Genomic DNA, 15,258 nt, shown 5'->3' on the forward strand with positions numbered 1-15,258 from the left:
TAGTCAAGTGTAGCCAATGATTTGCATGAATACATGTACCCTCTGATATGAAAGATGTTTACTGTATGCTTTTTTGTCTATTGCAGCTCATTCCATCCTTCACGGCAGCCGATCTCTCAAGCGAAGGAAGCAGATCGGGGGTAGCTTCAACAGACCTCGTCAGTTCATGGGTGTAAGTTATGACGGTGATCAGGCCTACAATGCAGATACTGATAATAGCCAGGTAAGTAGTAGTGGCGTAGCTACAAGAACGCGGGGGGGGGGGGGGGGGGGGGGGGGGGGGGGGGGGGAGGGGTTAAATGGTATTAAAAAAGAAAAGAAGTGCTGAAGTGATAGTGCCCATGCAGGGCAGATACCCGACCTGTGGATGGGGCAGAGAGAGCTCAAGTAGAAAGAATCTGTGACAAGGAACCAAAAGGACGGTGGGGGGGGGGGGGGGGGGGGGGGGGGGAGGGGAAAAGGAAAGGTTTAAAGCCCCACTGTACTACTTGTAGCTTCTTGCTCCCTCTATATAGAAACAATGCCTAATCAGTGACCTTTGGTCCCCCATGATCGTCTTTTTCTTATGTTAAAGGTACTATGTCCCATTTGCAGGCCAAAAAAATGAAAAAGTTAAATTCCAACTGCATTTGAAAGATAATACTAATTTAGAACTTTCCTAAAAAGTTGGGGCTTGAAAATGTCTTCAAGTTGGAAAATAACGACTATTGGTTGTCAAATCGACTTTAGGGCTATAGAGCCCAAAAGTAATAGTCTTGATTTTCAGACAATTGTACTGAATGGTAATACGTTTTATGCTGCGCAAAGATTCAATCAGTTTAATCTTGGCCATCACAAGAAGTGGGTTATTGATGTAGACAAATGCTCATGTACCCTTTACAACTCTTTCATGTATGTTAACCAAAGAAGAAAAAAAAACAGTCAGTCACTCAATAGTGTCTGACAGTAAAGTCTAGCAAGTAAACGGGTTTCCTTGCATAATTTGAATATGAGGACACTGCTAACGTTTAAATTTCACAGATAGGACATACATGACATATTCATAATTCCTGCAAAGTTCTACAGAATTTGAGGTGGTTGCAAAAGGGACATAGTACCTTTAATTGAGAGCTGAGTTGATGAGATAGCCACCTGTTAGTGACCACCCTGGGTAGTCTAATCCGTCCTACCAAACTAGTACTGGAGAAAAGAATGAAACGAAAATGTATACAACACCCTCACTGGTATAGATGGCCTTGTGAATTAATTTCATCTACCAAGTATGTATGACCAGTGCGTCCAATAATGACGATGAGAGAATGAGTTATTACGCAATCAAAGAGTTAGATGGTGGTCGTAACCTCCCTCCCCCCCCCCCCCCCCCCCCCCCCCCCCCCCCCCCCCCCCCCCCCCCCCCCCCCCCCCCCCCCCCCCCCCCCCCCTCCTTGTGATCATATCTAATTTGCAGTGTGTAATCTGTAAAAGTTACCCATGTTTATGCCTGCATGCTTTGTGATTAACATGCCCATGGTGTTCTTTGTCTGTGCTTTTTGTAGGTGAGGAGACGCAGAGAGCTGTGGAACCTTTTGTTTGTAGGACGACTTCCAGTTCAGGCAAGAAAGATGCTAGCATGCAGGTAAGCTTGCTTTCAAGAGCGTTAGAGTGAGGGGTAGAGTGTAGAGGTGTCATAGTCAAGTGGGGTTCTAGGACACCTACCCCCTGGACATCCACCTCCCGTATAGCCATCCCTAAGTCAACTACCCCTAGGACAACTACCCCCTAGGGCAACCACTCTCTAGGACGACTACCCCTGGGACAACTACCCCCACCTGACAACTACCCCCGGACAACTACCCTCTAGGACAACTACCCCCTAGGACAACTACCCCCCGGACAACTACCCTCTACGACAACTATCCTCTGGGACAACTATCCTAGGGGGTATTTGTCCGGGGGGTAGGTGTCCGGATACAAGTCGAGTGGTTTTATCACATGACTGGGAATGTAAAGGTTTTACCTCGGTTTTTATGTCCTTGAGCAAAGCATTTTTATCTACATTAATAATGATAATACTCAGCTTTTATATAGCGCAAATTACGATTAAGTCTCTAAGCACTTCCAAACTTGGAGATTATTACCCCGACTTTAGCTGTGCTGCCATTACGGCGCTCTAGCATTTAGCGGAATTAATTCCTGCCAGGTACCTATTTACATCCCCTGGACCTGGGTTGAGTGTGGCAAATGTAGATCAATGTCTTGCCACTGCGGGACTCGAACCGCAGACCTTGTGATCGACAGTCCGGCGACGTAACCACTCGACCACGACACCTGTACATTGCTTCTTTGATATTGTATTTTCCTGATGATGAGTTGGCCAGAGAAAGTGTCTTACTACTGAACCTACAGTAATACTGGTACTCTTCCTTGTAACGTCTCTTTGATAGTGTATTTTCTTGATGATGAGTTGGCCAGCAGAGAAAGTGTCCTACTACTGTACCTACAGTAATACTCTCCTGTGTTATGTATCTTTGATATTGTAGTTTCCTGATGATGAGCTGACAGTGCTAAGAGAAGAGAACGACGCTCTTAGAAAAGAAAACAGTGAATTACGTAAGAAGGTTGATAGACTAGTGGAAACCATCGCACTCAATGACGGTGAGTAAAAAGTAAAGATAATTTCATAAACTGAGGCAAACTATTTTCATGTATACTACACAAAAACATAAGCATGGGGCAATGTAAAGCGACGGTCATTAATTTAGGTGTCGCCCCGTTACATCATTTGATATCAAATTCATGTGCTGCTTAGTTCATTTCCATATTTTGGTATATGCTGAAACTCCTGAGTGGCGTTTTGTTTGTGTTAAATTACTCTAGTGAGGTAGTGTGTTGAATCATGCAAGTTTTTGGCATCAAATATCTCTAACTGCAAGCATAATCACACTATGTTTAGTTTCATTTTCCTGAAAATGGCATATATCGGTTCTTGCATTTGAACTCTTCTGCTGTTGATTGGATATTAAGAGAAGGTTAAGCATTATTGAATGGTGTGTTAAAACATTCTTATCTGCAGCTCTTCCTAATTTACTCGCAACTCTACGAGGTGCACCCGCCAGCAGTGATGCCTCCCAACATCTCAGCCCCTCCCCTGACCACACCCCACCAGAAGAGGATGCAGTACCGTCCACCTCCGCTTCCCCGCAGGCCATCACCATCTCACGCTGCCAAAGCCTTGCCAACGACGACCTTTCATCCGGCCCACCCACTTCCACTCATGATGCCGTAATACCGGTATCGGGCATGGGTGTGGTCGGAGGACAGGTGGTGACTACCGTGTCATCTCAATCGGTATCGCTACCACATATACCACTCTCGCAGGTTTCCTTGCCACAACTTGCTGCAGCAATGGATCATGATATGCTGCCACATCACTTACAACAACAGGTAACTCTCAGGTTCTACAACGCTTGATGCAGCAACAAGTGGTCTGTAGGCAATTCCTTTAGTTAACAGAATTTCCTTCTTCAATCCTGGACCAAACAATATACAGTCAAACCTGTCTATAGCGACCGCCCAAGGGAAACATAAAAACTGGTCTTTGCAGACAGGTTCCTTTAGTACATGTTTCAATGAGAAACCATTTTCAAGGGAAACGAAAAATGTGTTCTTTGTAAACAGGTAGTCACTAAAGCAGGATTGACTGTTTCTAACCCTAACCCTATACTTAGGGCTAACTAACACCGTCGACTCAGATTTCAGCTGAATAGCAACCCTAACCCTTGGTGTATATCTTTAAGAATGTAAAGCCTGGAGTGATGGTGGCCAAAGCAAATGTGTTGGTCACCAACTCCATTATTATAAGTACAGTCAAACCTGCTTTAGTGACCACCTGTCTACAACAAGCACAATTTTTGTTTCCCTTGAAAATGGTTTCTCATTGAAACATGTACTCAAGGAACCTGTCTACAAAGACCAACTGTCTACAAAGACCACTTTTTGTGTTCCCTTGGGCGGTCACTGTAGACAGGTTTGACTGTACAATATACCCTACTGTGCAAATGGATTTAAAAACAGTTTTACTTGTAGTTGAGGAAATATACTGGTATTTGTGATTCAAAGTTAAAGCCCCACTGTACTACTTGTAGCTACTTGCTCCCTCTACGGTATATAGAAAACAATGCCTAATCGGTGACCATTGGTCCCTCATGATCCTCTTTTACTTGTTATTTGAGAGCTTAGTTGATGAGATAGCCCACTGTCAGTGATCACCCTGGGTGGTCTAATCCCTCCTGGCCAAACTAATACAGACAGCCATTAAACCTAGAAATCTTTGTCGGTCACCTCTCAATGGAAGTTGTCATTCTCCTTACAGGTGCATATTCCACGAGCACCTGTCCTTCCCGTCCTGGCATCCGGTATTCAAATGGGTTTAATGGGTCAGCCGCCGATGGTCCCACCGATGGTACCGCCCGGTGCACCCTCTCAGCTCGCCATGATGCAGCAGAGTCTGTCCAATCCGGTGCCCCAGTCCGCTGCTCAGACGGTGCTCCAGCACGTCTCCCACATGACGGGTGGTAGCGTGGCACCGGTCAGGATACGGGATAGGGGCAAGCTCATCGTACGACCGGGGGGCAAGCAGACAGAAGATTCGGTAAGGCTTTAGTTTAGGCTTTTTGTGCACAAAATAGCTCATTGTAGGTGCTTTTCAGGCCCTCTGATCAATTCTAACTGGCATCCCTGCCTGTGAAATCAGAGACTGTATTCAATGAAAAGGCCAATAAACATAATGATGGAAATGTTAAACATTTAGGTATGTTGTTTTCAAGAAACATATACGACAAGCTATCAGTTTAACCTACTATATGGGATCACATTTATGTGCATTAAAATTCAGCTTGCATGCATCAGCTGTAAATGTCGGACAAGCTTCTGGCAAACTTGTAAATACAGGGATGTATTTATTTATAGGAAGCGGGTCGTCAGTTTCCATGTGCTGAAGGTTATAATCCGCTGACACCAGACTTTGTGGAAATATCATGAATGTATGTGTACAAGTCTGCAAACCGTAGTCCAGTCAAGAAATACCCCTAGTGTCTTGGAGATTCTTAGGGTGTATGATATGGGGGGATAGATTAAAAGAGCATTACATTAAGCTGGTTTGTCATAAACCTCAATCCTGGTGATTGACAACACCTGTTATGGGTAAACACCCAAATAGTGTCAAATTCCCTGCCTATGAACCCACTACTATGCATCTTTAATAGGCTTGTTGTGTTTCTTTGACACTCTCAGGTTGAGATCAGCCTAAGTAACAAGGTAAAGGTTGACAAGAGACTCCTTCTTCTTCTTCTTCTTCTTCTTCTTCCTTTTTGAGTACAGACCTCTTTACAGAGTATTATCGTACTACACTGGGGTGTGCAGGTGGACCACTACACCGGGGTTTCCCTCTACTCTTATACGAATAGTGCAGTGGGTTCTTAACGTGCAAAGATAGTGACTCTTTTCTACACGGGGCCTCCATTTAACGTCCTATCCGAGGGACGGAATGTTTTCCACTTGACATAACCATTAACCTGCATCTATGAACAAGGGAAGGGCACGTTAACACACAATGCAGGCTTCAGTCATCCGCCCGGGTGGGACTCGAACCCGGGATCTTTGGTTCGACAGGCGGACGCTTTTAATACCGACTGAGCCAACTCACCTCCAACCTAATGTAGAATCATTGGTTCCTAGACCCCACTGACTGACTGTCTTTTTTCTTTGACTCTCAGGTTGAGATCAGCCTAAGTAACAACGTGAAGGTTGACAAGAGACTCCTAGACCGGTGCAACCATACAAACTTCCGCAAGCTGACCTCTGACCTCTTGATGTGTCTCTTCCCGCGGAAGATCCTGAGTAGATCCACTCTGGGTGGGACCAGTAACACTATCTCCAGGACCACAGGGCTACCAACCAACAAGACCAGATTAGACCCAGAAAAAGTTGAAGCAATACTTGGTAAGTCCTTGACAGGTTTCAGGTGCGTTTCATAAAAACATAATTCAAGTTCAAGTTCAAGTTCAAGTTTTTATTTATTGATCGTGCACAAAAGAACATGGCATACAAATCGTTTCCCCACTGTTTCTTCAATTTATATAACATCAATTAACATACATGTACTATCAATATATACAAAATCAGGAATAAATACTACACACAATTGAACATGAGTACAAAATGGTAGAGGTTTTTGTATAGAAACATAATGATACAAACTACAACCAAAGACATACCAGAAATTACTGCTGGTGTTATCACTATTCACCCTCTTGGTATTGCATCTGCTAAAAAAAATAGTGTACGATATTCATTTTGTCTCTAAGCTGTGACAAGAAAACATTTTGAAGACGTTTCAAAGACCCTTTGAAGATATTTCAAACTGGAAATAGGTTAGAGTAATGATCCTGGAAATTTGAATCTTCTTTAGGGAAAAATCCTGAAATGCTAGAGACCCTGTTTATATAGTGATCCTGACTTCAAACATCATAACCTTGTTAGGATTTGCCTCTTTTGTTTTGTTTCAACATTCAGTGACCTGTGTCTCTAATTTCTGTTTAGGTAGAAAGGTTGGATTGCCTTTTAATGCCAGGCTAAGATTGAAACCTTGTGATAAAAGGTCCACTAAATGAATCTCTTCACCACAACACCTCCAAAATTTTGATTGTTTTATTTACATTTATCTCTTTGATTTTCATCATCAAAGCAGTTTTAAGCATAATCTAAAACTGCAGCTGATGCAGAAGCTTTGAAGCTGACAACTACCCTTTTTATGTTTGTAATTACCATTGTATTATTTTTTTGTCTCTTTTTTGTGTTACTTTTTGTATGTAGTGTAGGATCATTAACTTTTAAGTTTCTGTAACTTTTGGTGACTCATTCACTTCCTAATTTCCTTTAGTGTGTTTCCATTTAATTATCTAATCCATATTTTTAAGAAATCTTTCATTGTATTCTTTGACTCAACATGTTTTGATTTTTTCAAAAGTGGTGAATAAATGCAATTCCATTTCTATCACAGATTACGTCCAGCGAGTTACCGGTGTTCCGGCCAGAGCGGTCAAAGATGCCATAAGGACAAAACTCAACAATGAAGCTAAGAGAATGCACAGACAACTCATATTCAAAAGGTAGAAAGTAATGTCTTCAACATTTTCGAGGTTCATGGGTGACCGGGGCTCAACGCCATCAGGTGCCCGCGAGACATGGCCGCCCAAAATCCAAGTCTGGACCCTCCAAATTCGAAAATCTTAGGTAGAGCTTGTGCATACAGACTCTAAAACGTTCAGTCCGGACTCCCTTCCAAAAGAGTCCATGCAGAGCCCTGGCTTAACTCTTTGTCCACTTTGGGTAACCAATAGAACAAGTAGTGGATTGCCACAGTGGACTATCGTCACACATGCAGTGTACATGTTCAGTATACTCCAAACCGCATGGTAGTATAGTGTTCTGATCCGTAGCAAATCATGAGTTTAAAACATACAGTCAATTGGTATATTAAACCTAGGCATTATGTATTGTATATGAAGTGAATGGAATTCATATTGGGAGTCCTCTATGTTCTCCGGGAAGTCAACATATTTTATATCCTGGACTCTGTTTCATGAAACTTGTTATCAGGAACAAGATGCGATAATGATATAAGCTTCTGAAATCCTTGCAGTTGATTGGCTATGAACAGATTTGTCATAAATCTGTGGCACTTGTTATTGATCAAAAGTTTTATGAAACAGGGCTGCCTATAATTGCCTCTAATTTCTTGATTGCGTATGGGAATTAAGAGTAATGTATATAGATATAATGTAGAGATACATTGAAACAATTAAAAGTAGTTTATACAATTCATGTACATACATCATCGATTCACTGATGATAGACCATCTCTGTGAAATAGCTTTTCCTTTAAAGAAATGTAGATATTCGTTTTGAAATGATGATTACCATTAAATCATCACCTGTGTATATGTAGATTCTGCTAACAGTATTCTTTTTGTAAGGGATTCAAATATCATGGAAATAAGCACTTTCCTACGTCATGAAAATCCTCACCTTATTTTTGTAAATTTTTAAAATGCATAAATGTCTTGCCGGGAGTATGATGAAAAACGTAGTGTGTGTATTTAGAATGTGGACAAACTTGTGTATAGATGTGTCATAATGTGAGTTTTTTTTGTCAACTGTTTGATGTTTGGCTATTAACAAAACGTACCAAATAACCCATGGTAACAAAGCTTACCCACGCTTTAGAGTCGGTTATAAATTTATAAACGTATACGTCATGTTATGTATATGGTACCGTAATATAATGCTTTGATACATGTTTATTTTTTATAAGGATTCTTGATTTAAAGGGTGCATCCTTTTTGCACCATTTTGCAAACGTGACATTGGACATGGATCCGTTTTTACACCATACTAGACAATAATAGGCGGGGGGGGGGGGGGGGGGGGGGGGGGAGGCTGGGGTAAAGTTCTAGTATCTGTGTCTACTTTGGGGGTGGGGGGGGGGGGGGCTACATAAGGGAAACTGAACCTTGTCTCCACAGGCAATAAGACATTTCATTTCTCTCATAGTTTTTAAGTTGCTTGGAGAGAAAAAAAGAAAATCACAATAGCTTTTCATTTTAAATTACTAACCTTTAAAACAAACAAAAAACATTTGTTATTATTTAATTTGTTTATTTATGAAAGACCTGCTTTTGTTTCATGCACATTTGTTTTTATTTTGTATTTATTTGTTGGCTTTCTATCAGATCAATACATTACCCATCCAGCACCACCCCAGGAGGCCCCACATGAGGACAATCCCCCCTGCCCTGCCCCGAGAGAGAGAAAGAGGTGAAGCCCTGTCTAAATCACAAACATGTTTTGTTACATATGGGACTGGGTCCAGAGCTTAGAAGCAAACATTTTTTGCTAGGTATGGGACTGGGTCCAGAGTCTTAAAGGAAACATTTTCTGTTACGTATGGGACTGGGTCCAGAGTCTAGAAGGAAACATTTTTTACTGTGTATGGGACCAGACTCCATGTTTTAGAAGGCCCTTGAATAAGGTGATGCCCTGTCTAAATTACAAACATGTTTTGTTACGTATGGGACTGGGTCCAGAATCTAGAAGCAAACATTTTTTGCTGTGTATGGGACCAGACTCCATGTTTTAGAAGGCCCTTGAATAAGGTGATGCCCTGTCTAAATTACAAACATATTTTGTATCCTATGGGACTGGGTTTCTGAGTCTAGAAGGAAACATATTTTACTGTGTATGGGACCTGAGTCCATGTTCTAGAAGGCCCTTGAAAAAGGTGATGCCCTGTCTAAATTACAAACATGTTTTGTTACCTATGGGACTGGGTCCAGAGTCTAGAAGCAAACATTTTTTGCTGTGTATGGGACCTGAGTCCATGTTCTAGAAGGCCCTTGAAAAAGGTGATGCCCTGTCTAAATTACAAACATGTTTTGTTGCATATGGGGCTGGGTTTAAAGTCTAGAAGCAAACATTTTTTGCTGTGTATGGGACTAGAGTCCATGTTTTAGAAGGCCCTTTGATAATTTTAACATTCTTTTTAATGTATGGGATGAGGGTCTACTCTGCATAGTCACCACTGCCCTTTATCAATTGCAATATTTCTGTTTTTTATCAGGACTATGGGTCTAAACTTCTAGTCCCAAAGGTCCTTAATCATTTTAAACCTTTTTATTATGTACATTTATAACTTGGCTCCTTAATCCTTGGCCTGCAAAGCCCTTCGAGACTAAAAACATTTTTTATTTTGTATATGACTGTGATAGTTACACCTTGGGCCATTAAGTCTCTCATGGTTATAAACATGTCTTGTTATGTATGGGACTAGCGTCAATGCTCCAACGTCTAGAAAGCCTTTATGCTTAGTAACTGTATTTTCCATCAAAAATTAAAGCTGAAATTAGGAACTTGTGTCATATTTTGTTAAGGGGATTAGAGGGTATTAGAAACCTAATGATTATGCAAATGCATGTACACTAACTTAACTTTGCTGCAGTAGGATCTTTTGCAATTTACTCTAAAAGCCAAATTTTATTTATTTATATATTTATTGTTGATACTTTCACCAAGAGTTAATGTCAGGGGAGGAGAAAGTGGGGGGGGGGGGGGGGGGGGGTGTAAATTTGTTTCTCTCTCTCTTCAGATCTATCTTTACTGAAATGACACGTCACAAAACATCTCAGCATCTGTTATTATTTACAATTCACAGAATCAGGTACCGGTAAATTCTTTTATTTTGTTTTATTTTCGCGTTATGCCGCTCATCAAGTAATAACAGTTTTATTCACATTTTATATGGTATCCATTTTTATTCACATTTTAAGTATATTTTAAAAATCTGTCTTAATTATTCAATATCTTTTGAATTTTTCAGTTTTTATACATTTAGTACGTTTATAAAATATTTATATTGCAAAAGTGTTAATATTATTGAAGATCAAAACAATAAGATATTTTTGGAGTGAGTAGTAAACAAACTTGACCAGTTTTATTTGATTGAATTTTGAGCTTGTCAATTTGACCCTAAACCCTAGCCTACTCTCTTAAAAAAAAAAATCTTGTGTATTCATACAGAAACAGTTAGCTAATCTTGTTTGTAATGTTTATTCGAAAAATAGCAACAAAAATGTTGTAGTACCAATAATCTCTTTAATGTTTTGTATTTTGGTACAAACATATATCGTGTTATTTTTTACTATCATGTATTCATACTCCCCAGGGAGCGGAGCATGTGCGCTATCATGCGCTGATGAGCAATTGAATCCAATTAATGAGGTAATAGTAATTACAATTCAAAGCGCTTAAAAATATTTTATTAAATGCTTTACAAATGTGACTATTATTAAAGACCTAGGCCCTGTTTCATGAAACCTGTCACAAGTTCTTTAACGATTTGGCTCACAGCATTCAAATGCAGTAATTACGGGAGCTTATACAGGGTGGCCCAACATAAACAGACTAGCATACTTCCAATAATGTGGGGTTAATGTTTTCACATTAAAAATGTTACCAAGATTGACAAATTTGGCAGAGGGTTTTTTTAATTTTTAGGGAGCATTTTGTGATGCAAGGAGTTCAATCTGACGTCAATTAATACATTACATTTTTTTGCAGCTTCCACAAAGCTCGGGCTAAATACCATTTTTGAAACTACGCAAGATACAGTTTTTGGATAGGAGCACTGATAGCTAGTGAATGTCTAAAACATTGTCTTGCAAGAATGCGTACAGAATAAAAAAATACTCTACAAATTTGGTATTGTTATCCTTGTAAAAAGACTCCCCATCTTCTGGTACTTTGGAAATTCAACTCATATTATTGAAAGTCTGCTAGTTCGTTTTATTTGGGCTACCCTGTATACCAGCTATTGTAACCTCTGTGTGTGTGTGTGTAATTGGGTTTTTACAGACGTGTATCAATCAGATATGACTATTAACGTCTAGGGACGGACTTTTAACGTCACCATCCGAAAGGCGTGACTCAGTTTCGAACCTGCGTCCTCGGCTGAATCAGTTTGTAACATCCATTGTTAGCTGGATTACAGGCGCACGCCACAACGCCTACCGTAGTTGTCATTGACACAACATGTTTCATGATGTAAATCTAGTAAAGTTGTAGAATTATTCTAATGTTTTGCAAATTTAGCAGAAGGTGTGAGGATATGTTGCCATATTATTTGCTTTGGTATACATGTGCCAACTCCTATTGTGTATGTATTTGATATGCCAAATTTAAAAGAAACCAAAGGGTTGGTTTCCGTAATTAAGAATATGTTGTAGAGTTTTGTTTATTAAGATGTTTAAATTATACTGAATAAGTGGTTTTATTTATTCACTGCCCAAAGAATTAGATTTCAAAACAAAGTTTTGTTAGATTTTTCTTAAAGGAAGTAACAAATGTATGCCTGCCATTTTTCTTTTTGTTTGGAACTATATTTCAGGATGAGTTGATTTGTTTGAATCTCTCATCTGCATGCCAACCAAACAGTATAGAAACCTAAGAGAACCAGTGAATGTTATAAAGACACATTTTTTGCATCTGTCACTTATGTAAGACAATGTTTTTTTTAATAATTTTGTATTCCTTCCAATTACTTGTACAACTCAATCATAAGAAGCTTGGACATATTTTTTGCCCATCTAGTTCTAATACCATGATGTGTTTTGTTGATGGAATCATTTGATTGTGATACAACATAATTTTATACAGTCAAACCTGCTTTAGTTACCACCTGTCTACAAAGACCACTTTTTGTGTTTCCCTTGGGCAGTCGCTGTAGACAGGTTTGACTTTATCAACCTTTCAGCCATCCCTGAAGAGGGACTGTGTGACTTATACAGGTTTGATAAAATTGAAATTTACAATGTACAAGCATTCCCATTCCATTTAGCCCATTGTCTACAGATTGTTTGTTAAGGTAGATATTTACTTTGTAACATGTTTTTATGAAATATATCTCTGGATATAGTATTCTTGTCCTGTTGATAGCATTAACCAAAGATAGTGAGTGATATACCTAGTGCCGCTTGTGTACCATTCATGCATTCTCCTGTTTACAAGCCCACAGCACTGTATGCGATCTGACTGCGATCCGATTCCGATCCGTCCTTCATAGATAGGGCAGTATTAAAGAGAAAGTTGAGTTCTGGGAAGAGGTGAAAAATAATTTGTGAGCATTGTCATTGTTATTATGCAAGGGTGGAAGAACATCAGATAAAAAATGTTCTCTGAAAAGCATGGCTCTTCAAATGCCTTAATAATCTAAATATGGCATGTAACATCATAAAAATCGGGACAGATTTGTATGTCTGTGTAGTCCCATATACATCTTTCTGTGTACAGTGCTTGTAACTTTACCAAAAGTCGGCCAAATTTCTTATCATTTTGATGATTCCAGAACCTTGCAGTATACACCAATACTTATATGCTAGATGATAAACCTTTCTGATCGATTCCATAACGTTTCTTCCACAATGCAATCACATGACCAGAACTCAACTTTATCTTTAAACATTAGACATTTTCCTGACTAAAATTCTGAGTGTGGATATGATTTCTAAAAAAAAATTGCAGCCTTCTAGTGAAATACGGCCAACCAGGCTTCCTCCATACACAGTCGTAAGTCACATGACTTCCTCCATACACAGTCGTAAGTCACATGACTGGTCACATGACTGGTCACATGACTGGTCTGCCTACACTTCAAATCAATACAGAGTTGACTTTGCTTTTCTTTCTCCATAGAAGATTGCAATCTCCCAAATTCCAAGGCTTGGGTCCACAAGACCGTCTTATGAAGACTAACAAATTGGTCTTATGAGCCTTGTCACAATTTTTGTGGGACCGATATTGTCGGTCTTGCGGACCGTTGGTCTATTTGGTCCAACAGGAATTTTTGTTTTGTTTTTCATATAATGATGACTATTCAGGAAGATCGTTTCTGTTGAAATTTCGCATCGAATGCTATTGCAAATGTTTCCAAGACCCGATCGCAGTTGAATCGTATAGTGTGTGGTGGGCTTTGACCGTTATATTGCTGAAAAGTAGAATTGATTTGTTAAGGAGGCTAGAAATAAGTAGGATAAAAAAAGCGATGTTTAGAAACACGAAAAACAATTCATGTTTCGTATGTGAAATGCAATGTTCCTGTTTATGCATATTTTGTGATAATGTGTAGTATATTTGATGTTTAATTGATTGTTTGTATATTGTGTACATATAGGAAGTGTTTTCATTACTTTAACCAGGCCAGTTCCCCGAAGAGGTGTCCTGGGGGGTGTTTCACAAAGATCCTAAGTTGAACTTTTCTCTAAATTGGACTAAACAATTATGGAAAGCCGTTAGCATCCTTGAAAATATATTTGAAAAGTTATTTTAAAAGGCATAAAATATTGATTCAAATCATTCATATGTTCTATTATCATGAAAGATTTCATGTTCTTGAATAAGAATTTATGAAAAGTCTTAAATACTTTAATTTTTCGCTTTTGAATATATTTTATTTTAAGGCTACAAATGGCTCTCCATAATTTTTGAAGTCTCAACTTAGAGTTAAGTTCAACTTAGAATCTTTGTGAAACACCCCCCAGTTCCCCCATAGTTCTATGCAAACCTAGATGCTTTCTTACTCTCCCAGTCTAGTCTTAAAAAGTTTAATGTTTGAAGGAGGAGATTGTGTTTCTTAGGATGTCAAGTTACGTTTTTTAGGATGTAAAGTTACATTTTTATAGACTCGATGTAAGCACAATTCCAAATTTATTTCATTCAGTCTAACAGTAGGTAACTGTTTTTCAAACATAAAGTTGGGTACTTTGCAAGTGATGACTCTGTGAAAGAAACCATTTGGAAGTAAATCAGAGATGTTGGTTTACATAGGAATTTATGTATATTGTGAGGGTTTTTTAAATCATCAAAATTAGAAGAAATTTAGTCCAGCTTGCTGAAAGTCCACTGCACTGCAGACAGATATTGGCACATATCGTCCCTATTTTCACGAAGTGACGGTAGTGAGGAAAATTGCAACGCAAAGTGTATGCGATTTTCATTCACTACCGTCACTTCGTGAAAATAGGGACGATATGGGGATACACACACGTTTGGTCATAACTATTTTCCATAGGTCAAATATGTGGGCATTTGGAGAGTAATTTTTTTGAGGGGGTGATTCTGCTTTGGCGATACTCTTAAAAATATTGACCACAACTTGACCTTCCATTTAATCCAGACGACATTAATCTCAGTCTTCATATGTAAAGTAATTCCTTATTGTGAACAGATGAGACAGTGTCAGTACATTGGAGAATTTTATTTTCTTGGTTAAAAAAAAAACGTTTCTGATTTTATTTTACGGTAATGATTAACTTTGATGAAGCAATATACCTGTACAGCACTTTTTTAGGCAAAACTATCTTTCAGGGCCCAGTTTCATAAAACTTACCATTGATGGTAAATAACCTTACCATCAATATTAACTACCATGGCAACATCACTCAACAGCCAATCAAATCAAGGTTTCCATGGAAGTTACCATTAATGGCAAGTTTACCAACAATGGTAAGTTTCTTGCAACAAAAGAAGATGATTTTATTTGATGCAGTTTTTGTGTTTAAAAAAATTGTATTTTACAAGATGCCATATATGTAATGAGATACTCCTAAAAATGTTTATTATGGTGATTTTAAAACAAAGAGGGGAGGGGGGGGGGGTGTAAAGGGGCTA

General features: G+C 39.1%; 1 protein-coding gene across 1 annotated transcript; it reads left to right on the plus strand.

The window, feature by feature from the left end:
- The first annotated feature begins 203 nt into the window (after window positions 1–203).
- LOC100888800 lies at window positions 204–9,781 on the plus strand. Its single transcript, XM_030977492.1, has 8 exons — window positions 204–223; window positions 1,536–1,615; window positions 2,520–2,634; window positions 3,053–3,423; window positions 4,352–4,630; window positions 5,754–5,979; window positions 7,040–7,148; window positions 8,772–9,781. Exons 2-8 carry the CDS (start codon window positions 1,610–1,612, stop codon window positions 8,815–8,817), a joined length of 1,152 nt encoding a protein of 383 aa, XP_030833352.1. The 5' UTR covers window positions 204–223; window positions 1,536–1,609; the 3' UTR covers window positions 8,818–9,781.
- The last annotated feature ends 5,477 nt before the right edge of the window (window positions 9,782–15,258 follow it).

The sequence above is a fragment of the Strongylocentrotus purpuratus genome, unplaced genomic scaffold (assembly GCF_000002235.5).
Source record: "Strongylocentrotus purpuratus isolate Spur 01 unplaced genomic scaffold, Spur_5.0 spur5_scaffold_1, whole genome shotgun sequence".
Lineage (NCBI taxonomy): Eukaryota > Metazoa > Echinodermata > Echinoidea > Camarodonta > Strongylocentrotidae > Strongylocentrotus > Strongylocentrotus purpuratus.